The following is a 15,779-nucleotide window of genomic DNA, read 5'->3' as shown; positions in this document are numbered from 1 at the left end:
TAGTTGACCTCCGGGCCCACTCTCAGCAACCCCAGCTGTATTGAAGTTTTCCTACTTAACAGAGATGGCCCACATCCATTAAAAACAAGAATCTCTGCATCTACTTTAATTTTACTGTCAGGAGAGTACAATACGGTTTTAAAAAATCCTGACCTTTGGATCTCTTGGCCTCCATAGGCGTAGTATATTTCATTTGCTTTATCAAAGAGTTCGCAATCCAACCCTGATCTCAAAAACTTTTTGAACATGTGTTTGTCTATAATATTTATTGGTGCACCAGAATCTATAATAAAAGGCGAACTTACATGATCACCTACTATGATCTCGAACTTATTGTCCTTAGAATTTATCACTGCAAACACTGAATTTACACTTTTTGACACACTTTTATTGTCACCTTCATCATCTGAACTGTCCGAATCCTCTGAACAGGATTCAATTACATATTTAACCATCTTCTTCTTTTTCTTTATGTCTTTCTTTATTTTTGTTTTGCAGCACTTAGCAAAATGACCTTTTAACCCACATTTGTTACATATCTCATTTGCTGCATTGCACTCTGCACTTTTAGCAAAATGTCCTCTCCGTCCACACCGATAACATTCCACATTGCTGATCCGATTAACACTATCTTGTTCTTTGTCCTTTTCTTCTTTCTTTATATTTTGGTTGCTAACCACCTTTTCCATCTCATAGAGTCTAGATATTTCCATGATTTTATTAAGTGTCAGGTCCTTTCCTTTTTTTAAAAACTTGAGTTTTAGGGTTATGTCAGTACTTTTCTCAATAACTTGATCTTTTATAGCATCTTCTTTTTCCTGAAAGTCGCAAAATATAGCTTGTTTTCTTAACTTCACTATAAATTGCTAAATCGTTTCTTCTTCTTCCTTTTTAATATTACGAAACTTCTGTCGTTCGTAATTAATATTTACGTCTGGTTCAAAATACGAGTTTAGTCTTTTTATACATTTTTCGTAGTCTGTAGTGCCGTCGACCTGTTCGTCTTTTATGTTTTCGTATATTTCTTGGACCTCTGTCCCTGCTTGGTGTAGTAATCTTGCTACCTTTTGTTTATCGTTCAACCCGACCTGGCTTTCTATATAGTATTGGAAATTTCTTTTCCATAATCGCCATCTTTCCGGCAGTGTACTAGCCTCTTCATACGGGTCAAATTTTGGCCCCGATGACCCTGCTGCATAATCTTGAAACATTATTAACCGCGTGCCTTGAAAGTGCGTGCGATGATAGATTATGTATTTTGCATCCGCTTTAATCACCGACACACCGTAACATTCTCGTCGCCAAAATCGTTGTACGGATTCCCAATTAAAAACGCTTGATATTTAAAACCACAGTTGTCTTTATTTATCAACTTTCACATATAATCAGATTTAACTAGATCTTTAACGCTGTTTCCATTTTCTGATGCAATCTATCTCTGGCTGTCAAAGTGACAGCTGTCAATCAGTGATGTTCCATCACTGAAGGACTCTACACCTGTTATGTAGGCTGCATCTAGGCTGGGTGACTCTGACACCGGAAGCTTTTAGCTAGATGAGATATCCGGAAGATTACGGCGGCCATCTTGTTTCCGGTGAATTTAATGTAATATTTTATACACTGAGATTAAGCACGAAAAACATCTTGGGTAAATTTAATAAATAACGTTACCCATGTTGCGTTGAAATTTCTCGAGATTTCAGGCCTATACTGCGCAATGGTTGCAAACTTGGATGTAACATTTCGAACATATTGTTTTTTATTAAACCTATTTGACTTTATCGCCATACAACTAAATCAGTGTTTTTCAAACTTTTTCATGACGCGAACCCCTTAGTACGAACTAAATGTTTGGCTTGTGTATTGTTTTAAAGCTGGCAGAGGCTTCGTGACCTGAACGCGACGCGACGCGACCCACAGTTTGAAAAACACTGAATTAAATAAATAAATATTTTTTTAGTTCAAACAAAATATGCACGTTTCCACGGTTTTAAAACTAAAATATCTTCCATTTCAACAACAGTCAAAGCTGAAACCAAACAAGACGTACTCGTTTTTGCGCTTTGATTTATTAAAACTCATAGAACTTTTTTATTTGTCAATGTTGGATGTCGGTGCCCAAATTTTGGAGCATGTTTTGAGCGTTTACAATGGATTAAAAGTACAGAGGTAGCACCAAAAAGAATAAAGGAATAGTCTGGCAAACTAATAATGTCAATAGAAAAATGCGGGAAATTAAAATAAAGGCTTCTTGATGTTCCATAAAAATTATGTGTTTGGATTTCTACTGACAGATTGATTTGCCACTTGCCAGACTATTTTTCTGCGACCAAATACTACGCACACAGTAAACAATAAATAGTTATTTAATTACGTTTTCTTCCAACAAGCCTGATTTTAAGGCAATTACGAGTAACAAAACAACAACAAAATAAAACAAAAACAACAAAATGAAACTAAGGTAAGTACCCCTATTAACGAGGGGGTTAAGCAACTTTTACAAAGACAGCCAAAAATGAAACATAAGCTGGCTCTGTATGAACAAAGACATATTTTTTTATGATAGTTTGTACATCGAAATTTATATTTCATTCGTTTTTGGACTTGTTTTGGCCAGTTATATAGAAAAAAAAAATTATTAAACCCAAAACGTCGAAATCGCCTATTACCGTGGTAATTGATCATTGCTACCCAAATACCGCGGTTAAGGGTTCCTTTTTACGAGGGTAGATAAACCCATCGTATTTTTAGTTCCTTCTTTATATACCTACTTATATTTATTTGACAATAGTAGTTAAATAAATAGTAGGTATTATATTTAATCAGATTTCCAATCGTAAGATTCCATTAATATTTTTTTTGGTTTTTCTATAAGGAAAAATAAGAGGATTTTTAGTAAAACATAATTATGTAAGTGAATTCCTTTGAGTCTACTTACACCTACTAATAATAATATATCTGTGGTCGTATCAAAAATACATGCTGTATACAAGTATCTACATAAAACAACATAAAATAAATAAATATATGGGGACATCTTACACAGATCGACATAGCCCCAAACTATGCAAAGCTTCTACTATGGATACTAGGCGACGATATACATACGTATATACCTACATAGAAAACACCCATGACTTAGGAACAAATCTCTGTGTTCATCACATAAATAAATGCCCATCAACATCAAATTGATCTAATGATACAAGATATGTGAAATCAAATATTAAAATAAATTAATATTGGATGTACTGCATCTTTTATAAATAACACATAAACCAAACATAATTTTAAATTAATTAAAACTAAACTTAAATATATACTAAATATGTATAAAATAAACAACCTACTGAAACCCGTACCGGGCTGCCCCCGACGCAAAGGTGCCCATCACGCTCGCTGCGTTGCCGCGTTGGATTGCGATTGTATGTTGGAGTATTATATGTTCTAATTAAAATAATGCAAAAGGTTTTATAATAATTATATTATGAACCTATTTATTTCCTACCAAAGTTGTAGGTGGGTCGGTATTGGGTTCCCATACATCTTATTAACGAGTGATGTCTTTTGTAACCATCGCTAAACGGTTTAATTCACATTATTGTAAAACTCATTTACGAGTAATAAAAATAAATAAAGATCGCGTATATTTTGAACACAATCAAAATGGAAGATACTAAATATTACGAAACATTGTATAAAACAGACTTGCCAACCATGCTTTTGTTTTTATGTCAATATTTAAACAAGATTCTCATATAATGGTTTCTAAGGAAACCTCCAGTTAAGTGCTTAAAACTGTAGTCAAAATTAAGAGTTCTTGAATAGATTTCATACCACGTTAATAGCTTTTTAGCTTTATAAATGGTTAAATATTTCAATAACATCAAGAGTTAAGGAAATATGTATTTACATATGAATATATAACCCTTCGAACTTAAAATACCGTTTCCGCTATCACCGAGGTATACCTCGAAATTAGGAACCACACCAAAAAATGGAACCCAACACCGAGGTTTTTAATTTCCTGTTTTTTACTATTGGTAAGCAAATATTTAAAAATTGAGGATTTGGGAACCATAAATATCATAATTAAGAATTGATATAAAGTCTTAGTCTTTCTGTAATATTCACCATTGCTATGAAAATCACTAAATAAAATACGCGTTTGCTTACTTGAGGTCTTGCGCGTTAGTATGGAGCATTCAAATCCTGCGCTCCCGATGAGTTAGTTTACGGTTTTCCAATTGTTTACTTTGTGTTTCTTTAATAGTGCTATACTTATTCGACAGTCAATATACAAAGCTATATTTGTGTGTACTTCAATTTTTATAAAGTCAATAGGCTTTCTTATAAAACGCCTTTTTGTACATACCGCGGTAATCAGTGCCGATTTTAATGGGCTCGTTAATAGGGGTACTTACCTTACATACTAATACTACTTACTTACTACTTTCTAGCAACAAAATAAAAGTGTAGCCAGAATAGAGACCCCCTTATAAGTCCTGGGAATGTTTTTCAGAGCGGCAATATCTATATCAATACCTACACAAGTCGTATCACTCAATGGAAAATAATAGAAGATTTTGTATGATACAATTCGTGTAAGTATTTTTTGAAGAAATTGTCAGGTAAATCCCATTTTAAGTATTGTTCCTATTCACCCCAGCCAGCTCTATTCACCCCGGTTGACGGCATTATAAGATAAAACTTACATAGGCTTTATTTTCCGCACATAGTACCATTAGTGCGGAAATAATCATGTAAAATATAATTATTTTTAGCATTTTACACGTGCTTCAATAACAAGCAACGAATTTAAAAATGGTCGCGATCTTTTTTTTAAATAGGCTAAATAATATAAAAGTAAACGTTTACCTTATCTGATGGCTTCAGGCTTGGTTGAGTACGAATTACAGACTTGTAATTGAAATGATTGAAGACACGTGTTGAATTATAACATTTATAACAATGTAGTTACATAGATAAAAAAAATTGGAAACCAGAACAAAAATATAATAATAAAATGGGACACCTCTAAGTTTCAAAATGTAAGTAAGTAAGTAGGAATTTTAATTTCCAAAATGAAATAAAAATGTACCTACTTACCCAATTTCTGACTGATGCTGACAAGTATACACTCGCAGTATTACTGGAGTATTTAATAGGTAAGGTAGGTAAATGCGGCAAAATCCGTAAAAAATTTGCTTAAAGCAGATTTTGCTTTAAGCTAAATTTAAATCTATTTATATTTAGATGTATACCTATCTGTAAAATCTAATCATATGTTACCGCGGGTCTTTTAATAGTATTTAAAACTGTCAAAAGATAAAATATTCCCTAACAAACAAAGAACTTAAATGTTTTAAAAATATATTTATTTTTCAGTTCTAATATTTTGTAAATTCTTTCACCATTATTCCGATGTGGTTTCCATACTTTCAATGATCACTTTCTATTACTTATCAAAATGATGATCACTTTCAATTATCAAATAGTAGTCGGTGTCGATGTCCATTCTTGTTGTGGATCTTCTATCTCTCTCTATGTTACGTGGAGCTGTAATAATGTTATATAATAATATACATGGACGTCAATTCCAACTTACATTTCTAATTATGGCGAAAAATTCGTTGTGGCAGTGGGCAAAAAAAGGTCTATAAATATTACCCCTAAATTTTCCGATTAATTAGTAAGAGTGTAAACTAGGGTCAGTGTTGCCAACTCGGAGTTTGAATAAATGCTAGACTAATGTCTAGATTATGCCAACATTTTTGGAATATGCTAAAAAAAATCGTTAAATGTCACTTGAAATTAGACACTTAAAATACATACATTTATCAAATTTGCCGCCTTTTTCTTCTGACAAGATCTGCTTGACCAACTTTATATAGTCCGTCGACGTCCATCCGTCCACAAAAGTCAAAATTCATATGAAAATATGAGCCTATATAAAGCGCATATTGTTGCTATGCTAAATTATGCTAAAAATATGCCAGACGCTAAATGGAAAATTTTGGTGCCAAACCGAGTGAATATATGCCAGATCTGGCATCATTTATGCCAAGTTGGCAACACTGACTAGGGTATCGATATGGTTATCGATATCTCCATTATCTCCATCGTCAAATCAGCTACCATTAGTATTCAGCTAAGCAAGCACTCGCTGCTATTAATGCTGACTGTACTAGTACCTAGGTACCTATGTTTAAATAATATATTTACTGACCGCCTGTTGTCTGCCTTTACATTTAAGAGCCCTTCAACGTGCACACTAGCGCCACCGCTAAATAATCGTGATTATTTAAATTTAACGAAAGATATTGAAAAAAAGGGGCCGCTACGTACTGTATTGTGTATTTAAGTACCTTTTGAATACATCAAACTAGTTTTTATGTTGCTGGTTTCGTCGATCTAGGAACTCAAAACAAAAACGGCCGTTTTAACTTTGGACGCATAGATTGATGAATCCAGCGACATAAAAACTAGTTTGATGTATTCAAAAGGTACTTAAATACACAATACAGTCCGTAGCGGCCCCCTTTTTTCAATATCTTTCGTTAAATTTAAATAATCACGATTATTTAGCAGTAGCGCTAGTGTGCATGTTGAAGGGCTCTTAATCAATTGTACTTTTCTTTTGTATCTTTTTACTGAGGTGTGCCAATAATGAGTATTCTATCTATCTATCCATATTTACCTTGTAGAGCTTCTCTAATAAGCCGTTCTATATAATTGTCCGATTCCTCTGACACTTTCGGTTCATAGTATTCACTCCTCGGCACATAACTGTACTTGAAATGTGAACTAGGCTTTCCGAAATATTTCCTCCATGAGACTGGTATGGCGATATGTACAGCTGTAAATTATACGCCGTTTTTTATTTTGTTCTAACTTTTTTAGGGTTCCGTACCTCAAAAGGAAAAAACGGACCCTTATAGGATCACTCGTACGTCTGCCGGTCTGTCCGTCTGTCACAGCCTATTTTCTCGGAAACTACTGGACCAATTAAGTTGAAATTTGGTACACATATATATGTAAATTAGTGACCCAAAGATGGTAATTTTTATTTATAATTTTAAAATACATAGGTTCGAAGTTATTTAAGAAAAAAGCCAAAAAATGACCACCCCCCCTTTATCTCCGAAACTAATGGGTCTAAAATTTTGAAAAAAATATTCAAAATAGTTCTATAGATGACAGGAAAACCTATTAGAAATGTGCAGTCAACCGTGAATCGGACTTATGTACGGAACCCTAGAAACGCGAGTCCTACTCGCACTTGGCCGGTTTTTTTCGTCATAAGGTAAGGTCAAGACCTTACCTTATGCTCTAAGGAGCATTTAGTAACTGGAGACGTCATGGCTGTCATTTTCTATACGAAACTGTCTGCCGATTTTTGCGGGGGAGGAGACGTCAAATGTATTGCTATTTCTACATTATTTGTACGCAACGTACAAATAGCCATGTCAGTCCATACAAAAGTTTGCACAATTGTCCAAGTTTTTTGGCAGAGGGGTAAGCTCCTAAAGCGACTCTAGTTATTAAATACTCTAAGGGTAAGGCGGGGTGAGACTCTTGTTGAGAGATCACTTGTACAGAATCCTCATACTTTTTGTCTTGCCTCGAGCAAAATAAGCTATGTTAGTCTTACCCCACCTTTAATTCGATATATTTTTTGCTTTAATTAGGTACTTAATAATTATTCTTACCATTACTATGCGAGATCGGCGAAGCTTCCAAGGGTAGTGCAATCTGAAATTTTAATGAAGAAGCGTTTAAAATATGGAGACGGACCAAACTAACAATGCATTTGTAATGATAAAGTGTTTTAGGATCTCATCATTAATGATCACATTTTTACCAAAATATCACATTTATTCTCTCACTTTATTATTTTTCTAATCGGGACAAAGTTAGATTAGACGGATTATACTCGTACCTATGCTATAGTAATAATTCCATGTAGGTAGGTAACTTAATTTAATGATCATTAATTCAGTATGGAATAGTCATACTTATTTAATTACTTATACCTAGGCATTATTAGCCATATGAATAATATTTTCATATTTGACGTTGTTAATTTAAATTAGATTTTTGTTGAAAATTGTTATACGTAATGTGTATGACTTGACATTTGCAGAAATCGCGAAGCTAATGGTTGACGTAACTATAGTTCGTTTTTTTAGCATTAGAAAGAACTCCACAGAAGCAAGCGTGCAGTTTTATCAGGCTCTTTAATTGTTAATAATTATTGAATTATCTAATGTAGCAAGGTCAATACATATAATTTACTTCAAATTATTACCACTAAAAGTGCCGGATTTGGAACCACAAGCTTACTTCTGCGAAGTTCTTTCTAATGCTAAAAAAACCGGACTATAGTGACCGAAGAGTTGGCGGCTTCCTCGCACAACGTATCAGCATTGCGATACAGCGAGGAAATGCCGCCAGCATCCTTGGTACAATGCCTCAAGGGCCTATTTTAGATTTAAGCTAGTTATTAATTTATTTTAGTATAGGTACCTCTGTAGGTATAATTAATTATGTAAATAAATTGTTTTTAGTTTTCCAACTAAAAAAAGCAATAGTTATTATCTTTTCAAAAGTAGTTTTAGTTCACCCGCTCTCTTTAGAGATTGTATGCAGGCGCGAAACGCTTATAATATACTCATGGACACATTTAGAACGCAAAAAAAGGTTTATTTACTGGATTACATCAGTTACCAGTGTTGCCAACTCGCATTTTGAAAAAATGCTAGACTATAATGTCTAGATTATGCCAAAGATTTTTGAAATATGCTAAAATAATGCTAAAATGTCAACTTGAAATTAGATACTTAAAACACATTCATTTTCCAAGTTTGCCGCCTTTTTCTACTGACAAGAATTGCTTAACCAACTTTATATAGTCCGTAGACCTCCATCCGTCCACAAAAGTCATAATTCATATGAAAATATGAACCACACAAGGCGATGGCGCATATTGTTGCTGCCAAGTTGGTGCGAACTTGGTTTAGACTAAATTATGCAAAAAAATATGCCAGATGCTAAATGAAAAATTTTGGTGCCAAAGCAAGTGAAAATATGCCAGATCTGGCATCATTTGTGCCAAGTTGGCAACACTGTCAGTTACATCACCTAAAGTAAAATCAAAATTAGTAATCATTATTTTTTTGCGTTCCTTTAAATTTGTCCACGATTGTAGTTGCAGGTATATGCGATATCAAAGTCTAAGACGACATACTATATTATCTTACATTTTGTATATAACATAATGTTCTGAATTAAGTACAGTTGAGGTTTAAAATATCTATATCGACATTGCGCGTATTTGCGTGTGTGTATTCAAATAGGTATATTAAACTAGAAGTATGTATTTTAAACTTACCATGAATGCTATGACACCAATAGTTAATAGTCCCATATTTCTCTAAACTAAGCTTGAATTCACTACATTTGGATAGCACATGATTTTAGTCTTAAATACCTACTTTTGAGATATTTAGTCAATAGCAATTATAAAAGACATGAAAGTAATTTCCGCGGCGTGTATTGTATAATTACCTCATTTAGTTAAGACTGTAAAAACATGTGTGGCTTTCCATCAGAGAAAGTGCTTTGCATAGTGAACATAAGGACCCTTTAGGCGTGGAAGCATGGAATGCCACCTAAAATATATACCTTTAATTATATACCTTGAGTTACCCGAATGTGTAAATCAGATGTAATTTGAGAATAATAGGTAAACTATATTAGCAAATGAAAACATTAAACCATAATTATTTGGAGTAGAACAAAAATGCGCTTAGGTAGGTATATGATTACCTAATAGTTTTGCTACGATCGTTCTCGTTTATCGGTGCGCGCAAGATGCACTTGCACTTCAAATCGTGTCATATTAGTTGTATAACACTAGCACACCACCTCTTTTAAATGGACTGATAATTACGTAATATTCCGGTTATCACTGCACTTGGTAATTGGTCATTCATGCGTCAACAACTCAACATTAATTAGAAACCTATTTATACGCTAGGATCATACATCGATAATTACATCAACACATTCATTGGTTATTACTCTTTAGCTATTTGCAAATTTTCTTCGCAATATCTACTTACATCTAACAAAGTACAATATACCTACCATAGTTCTCTAGAAAGCGGCGAACTTTTCATATTTGTCAAAGTGACTTACTCGTACACCATACCATAACTCAGTGGATTTGGTCCCTTGCTGTAATATTAATATGTATTGTTTAGTTAAGTTACAAAGAGAAAAGAGATTAATTAGCAGCTACACCATTATTTAAAGGGGTCACAAAAAGTTTAATCGATGCAAACTCGAATTAGAAATACTAATACATAAAATAAGTATTTAAATGTTTTTCAAATTATTCATAAAGAAAACGCATCTAACAAAATAAATGTAACGAGTCCAAATCAAAAAGGCTCGTTGATAATCAACGTTAAAAATCAAAAATAGTTGTATTATATGACTATAGTTACCTGAATTTACGGTATCTAAAATGTTCGGGCATGTGCACAGCCACACAAAACCGCTGACGCCACCTCCTACACTGCATTACTTATTTTTACACGAAAATTCCGCCAGCCGGTACACTCGGCCGCAGCCATCCGTCACGCCACCTGCTCTTTTATTAAACGTACAGTCGACTACAATTTGCTCCGTGGTAATAGAATTGTGAACGCTTGCGGAAGTGTAATTTTGAAATGCCGGGTTTCTCGTAGGTGGAAGCAAATACTATTTTATTAAGATGTGAACTAGCTTTCCGACTACATACTTATTTCGTTTTTGAGGTGCTGTTCTAAATTGTGTCTACTCTTTAAGGCTTATTTAGATGATGCGAGAACTCGCACATGCTAGTTTCATTACATTGTGGGTTTTGGTCGGTCGGTTGAATTGGACGTAACCAACAGTCCGCTATGTAGCTAAAAACGCATGCGAGTTCGCGCGCCGTCTAAATCAGCCTTATGGTTCCTCTACACGATGGGCCAACGCCGGCCACTCCAAAGGACGCAGCCATGCGGTAGAATGAGTCGCCGGCGTTGGCCCATCGTGTTGAGGAGCCATTAAAGGAAGACGAACTCTCATTTGAATATTATCTAGTATTTGACGTACCTCATTGTTCGAATACGGCTGTGACTGAAATAGCAAGACACGTTCGTACGTTTCTGTGAAAATAATGCACTAAATCTGTAGCAGTCATATTAGCTCGCGTCTACGTAAATTACTTTTTATTAGGGATGTACCGACTAGTCGCCGACTACTCGGGAAAGCCGACTATCCGGCCACATTTGTAGTCGGCGATTAGTCGGCGACTAGTCGGCGAAAATGGCCGATTAGTCGGCACTTTCTTAGTGAAAGAATACCATATGTTTTATGTTTATTTTACTAAAATACCTATTCAGGATGCAAACGAAAACTTTTGTTCATATAAATAAGTGACCGTTTGATCGTTATCATATGTTGGTGGGCTGGTGTTTTCCTCTACAGGTCGTTCTCAACTGATTCTCGTGTAATCATGTGCAAGTTCGATAGTTAATTCTTTAATTATTATTCATTTTTTTTTTATGATAGAGCCATGAGGAACTATGTATTATGTTATTGCAAAACTTAGAGACAGACAGAGCACGTTGCTCGTAAAGACGCTGACCACAGGGGATATATAGGTTCTTAACTGGCGACTACGTACGGGAAATAGAGATTTGGAAATACCTCCTACAAGCTGTTCTAGACGGTCTGCTCAGGATCGTAAAATAAAAGAACTAAAGACAGAAATTGAACGAGGATTCTTGTGATAGATCTTTGAATCTGTAGAGAACTCCTTTTAGCCAAGCTAATATGATAAATAACGCAACCAAAGAACCAAAACTATTGTTTTTCACCTGAATTTATACGAAACGAATGATCTGGCCGACTAGCCGACTAGTCGGCCGACTAATCGGCCATTCGAGCGCCGATTAGTCGGCTAGTCGGCTAGTCGGCCAAATCAATAGTCGGTACATCACTACTTTTTATACATCTCGCTTGCATTAATACGAGCGAGATGCATAGAAAGTACTGGTCAAAACTGGTGTTAATTGTACAGGAATCCCTAATAAAATTCACATTTGTTCCAAAAATTCACTAACTAGTGCCAAATACTTTCGGCCTAGTTTCATCTGAAAGCTTGCAGCATTCCACGGAGTTTATCACCGGAGCATGTCTAGTGGTACACCGTTACACTGTTAGTGCATTGCGGTATTGCGGGTATGCACCCTATGTGCAGCAGCCTGTGAAAAAATGTAAAATTGCCTCCATAGGGAGGATGACACAATGAATTTTACAACAAAATCTAGTAAAATAGATGGCAACTGAGCAATTTATCATATGTGGACATTAACATAAATATCTAAGAGACAGAGCTTTGCTCGGAAAATATAAGACAACTCAAAAATGCGCGTTTTCCCAGAGATAAGACCTAGCTAGATCGATTTATCGCCTCCGAAAACCCCCATATAGCAAATTTCATCGAAATCGTTAGAGACGTGTTTGTGAGATCCCCGAAATATATACTTATATAAAAAAGAATTGCTCGTTTTAAGGTATCAGATATATGGAAATGATAAAAAAAAGCCGGAATCACTTAGTTTCAAAATTTAAGTAAAAACTTAAAAAAAAAAAACTTTCAAAAAGGTAAAAAGTATTGGAATGCCATTTCTTGTTGCGTTTTATCAAATAAAACTTTGTATTGCATTTATTATACATAAACGCAACATTTTAGCGACAAAATCGCAATTTTCTTGTTTTCCATACTAAGTTGGGTTTTCAGTTTTGTTAGGAGCGTTTCGCGAGTGAGGTACGACTGTCGGACATTGACTATCATTTCTGACTTTTGTATTGTTTCAATGCAATGGTTAATAATATACACATTCCTGAGATCCTAAAACCAAGCCTGATCGACTGATACTATTAACCTTTTCGAAGCCGCCGTGTCAAACACAAAAGCTGTCACTCGGACGCCAGGTCACCGAAGTGTCAAAACTGGAAATGCACGTAGGTCTATGTTGCTCTGTGGTCTGTGATCGATTGATCCGCCTTTACGTTGGACCTGCGGTGCGGATATATCGGTCAATGGCGTCCAAAAGGTTCCTACTCGTAATAAAAAATATGGACTATCGGCGCGATTCGGGAAATGAATTAGAGATTCACTAGATATGAAATAGTAAAGATATGTGACGTCCCACGGCAAAAGGTACCTTATGGCGTTTGACGCTTATGCTATTACTAACGCCGCTCCAATATTATTGCGGCCTCCAAAGGTACCTTTTGCCGTGGAACGTCACATATCTTTACTATTTCATATCTAGTGAATGTCTAATTCATTTCCCGAATCGCGCCGTCTGTCTATTTCTAGAATCCTGCGAATATTTCTTCTATGCGGTAACCAATTACCTATATATTTTGCCGCGCGTTAACACGCGATACATGCTGGCCAGGAAAAATACAGCCCACGCGGGCAGTTAATTCCCAAGCTTCATCACCCTGTAGATTTATAGCAGTCAACCGCTGAAAGATTGTTTGTGTACAGGGTGCTTTAGTTTTTATTTCTATGTCGAATAAAATTTATGGGCGAATAAATTGGATTTACGATCGGGAAAGCTGAAGTGTAAACGTGTTTTTGAATAATACATAATATACAAAATGTGAAAGGAGATTTGAGGTGTCAGTACCTATTTGGATGCATGTAAAAAGTGTTAAGTTAACTTTGCTGCAAGCCAAATTAATATTTCGATTTGAATAGACTTGTCAAAATACTTTGCATCTACAAGGGAGTCCATAAGTACTTATTACCTAATATCGCTATTGTGGAAACATAAAGTTGTCTATATCTGCTATATTTTTAATAGGGTACTGGTGAACTAGGGTTACTTTGAATCGCGGAAAAGTATCTTCACGAAAAATAAAAATGTTATGTCAAAATTAACAAAATTTCTGCACTAGAATAAAAAAAAACATAATTATATATTAACTTAACTTAAAAACATACTTATTGAACATTGAAAATTGAAAGGTATTATTAGGTAAAGTCAAGTGTAAAAATATGGTTGCAGACAACCTACTCAAAAATATGTCCCATAGTTCCTAATTCGCTGTCATAAGAGCTATGGGACTTTTCGAGATGATATGTGCACCCATATGTTTACACTTGATTTTACTTACTTATTTTGTGCATTTTGTCGCATTTTAATCTACAGTGTTCCCTTCCAGGAAAACTTGCGGGTCTCATCGACCGTAATAGTGTGGGGACATAAATCTTCGCACCCTGTATATCCTTGACTCCCGGCCTGTGTACGATGTGTCTTATGGGCCTTTATTTGTCTTTTTGTTTTTCCCGTTATTTGTGGTTTCGAATGTGTATTTATACATTTTACATGTAATACTTTTATGGGAAATACAAAATAAATGTACCATTTTATATACCTACTGGCTGATATAGGGTTTTGATCTTGATCGAATATCAGAAATAAGATGGTTAGTTGTTCATACTAAAAAAATGACTGACATTTGACGACCGGTCTGGCCTAGTGGGTTGCCTAAGAAGCCGATGGTCCCGGGTTCGAGTCCTGGTAAGGGCATTTATTTGTATGATGATACAGATATTTGTTCCTGAGTCATGGTTGTTTTCTATGTATTTAAGTATTTATATTATGATATAGGGTACATCGCCAATTATTAGCCAGTTTTCAATTACTGGCCACCTATACTAAAATGAATTCTGTGTATAGGTGAATATAACTCATTTTTGTAAGAGGCGGCCAGTTATTGAACGAGTGGGTTGTGGATAAATTTCAGTTACTGGCCATTTTCCTTATACTGAAAATGAGTTTTATTTATCTGTAAATAGAATTCATTTTTGGAATAGGTGGCCAGTAATTGAAAACTGGCTAATAATTGGATTTTCGTACCTTATATACTAAAATGAACTTTGTTCACCTATAAATAGAAATCAAATTAAGTGGCCAGTAATTGGGGGGTGGCTAGTAATTGGCGATGTACCCTATATCGTTGTCTGAGTACCCACAACACAAGCCTTCTTGAGCTTACCGTGGGGCTTAGTCAATTTGTGTAAAAAATGTCCTAATAATATTTATTTATTATTTATTTATGTTATGTTATATAAGCGGAAATGCATTGGCGTTCTCAACCACTTTAAGGGGCCCACTGATTACTAGTCCGCCGGAAGGTATCAGCCTGTCAGTTAAACGTGACAGTTCCGAACTACTGATCGGTAGTAGTGGTAATCAGTGGGCCCCTTTAACACAGAGTTGCAAGAATCACCCGTCAGGGATACAGTGCCCATTTATGATGAGTTATCAGAGTCGAACTCTGCACACACTGGAATTAGGGAGCGACACATATAACATTCTTTGTGGCACTCCCACTCTGTCGGTCCAAAGCCGGTCGGTGCAAAATTAACTTAAATACAATCTAATTTTTAATAATTTTTTATGGCATTTTCATATAATATGATAGTTAATTTAATGAAATCACTGCAGCATTGTGAGTTTACTGCGACAAAGCACTAAAACCAGCAGCATGGTTCCAAGCCGTAAATCTCCACTAGGGAAAATTAAAATCCCGAAAATGCAAGCCGCATTGCGTTATTGCGACAGTAATAAAATTCATTAGGGACATCTGTTACCGGGGCCTATGGGACTTGCTTGTACATGTACAGTCAGCAGCAGAAGTTGCTAAGCGGGCCAGGT

At 35.3% G+C, this 15,779-nt stretch overlaps 2 protein-coding genes across 4 annotated transcripts in view; both read right to left on the bottom strand.

The window, feature by feature from the left end:
* LOC134670532 (uncharacterized) overlaps nt 1-15,779 on the bottom strand; it is a 53,603-nt gene that overhangs the window by 15,188 nt on the left and 22,636 nt on the right. The window lies entirely within an intron of this gene.
* LOC134670533 (uncharacterized) overlaps nt 5,368-15,779 on the bottom strand; it is a 54,469-nt gene continuing 44,057 nt past the window's right edge. The window contains exons 2-5 of one of the 2 annotated variants that reach the window (XM_063528343.1): nt 9,395-9,436; nt 7,713-7,755; nt 6,701-6,859; nt 5,368-5,559 (exon numbers count right to left, since the gene is read on the bottom strand). In XM_063528343.1, coding sequence (XP_063384413.1) covers nt 5,459-5,559; nt 6,701-6,859; nt 7,713-7,755; nt 9,395-9,430 — 339 coding nt within the window. In that variant the 5' untranslated portion in view covers nt 9,431-9,436 and the 3' untranslated portion in view covers nt 5,368-5,458. Of the gene's footprint in view, nt 5,560-6,700; nt 6,860-7,712; nt 7,756-9,394; nt 9,508-15,779 lie in introns of those variants that run through there. The other variant, XM_063528342.1, reaches the window with a different exon arrangement.

The sequence above is a fragment of the Cydia fagiglandana genome, chromosome 14 (genome assembly GCF_963556715.1).
Source record: "Cydia fagiglandana chromosome 14, ilCydFagi1.1, whole genome shotgun sequence".
Taxonomy (NCBI): Eukaryota; Metazoa; Arthropoda; class Insecta; order Lepidoptera; family Tortricidae; genus Cydia; species Cydia fagiglandana.
The sequence above is the reverse complement of the archived record's forward strand: the minus strand, read 5'-3'. Positions and strand labels throughout refer to the sequence as shown.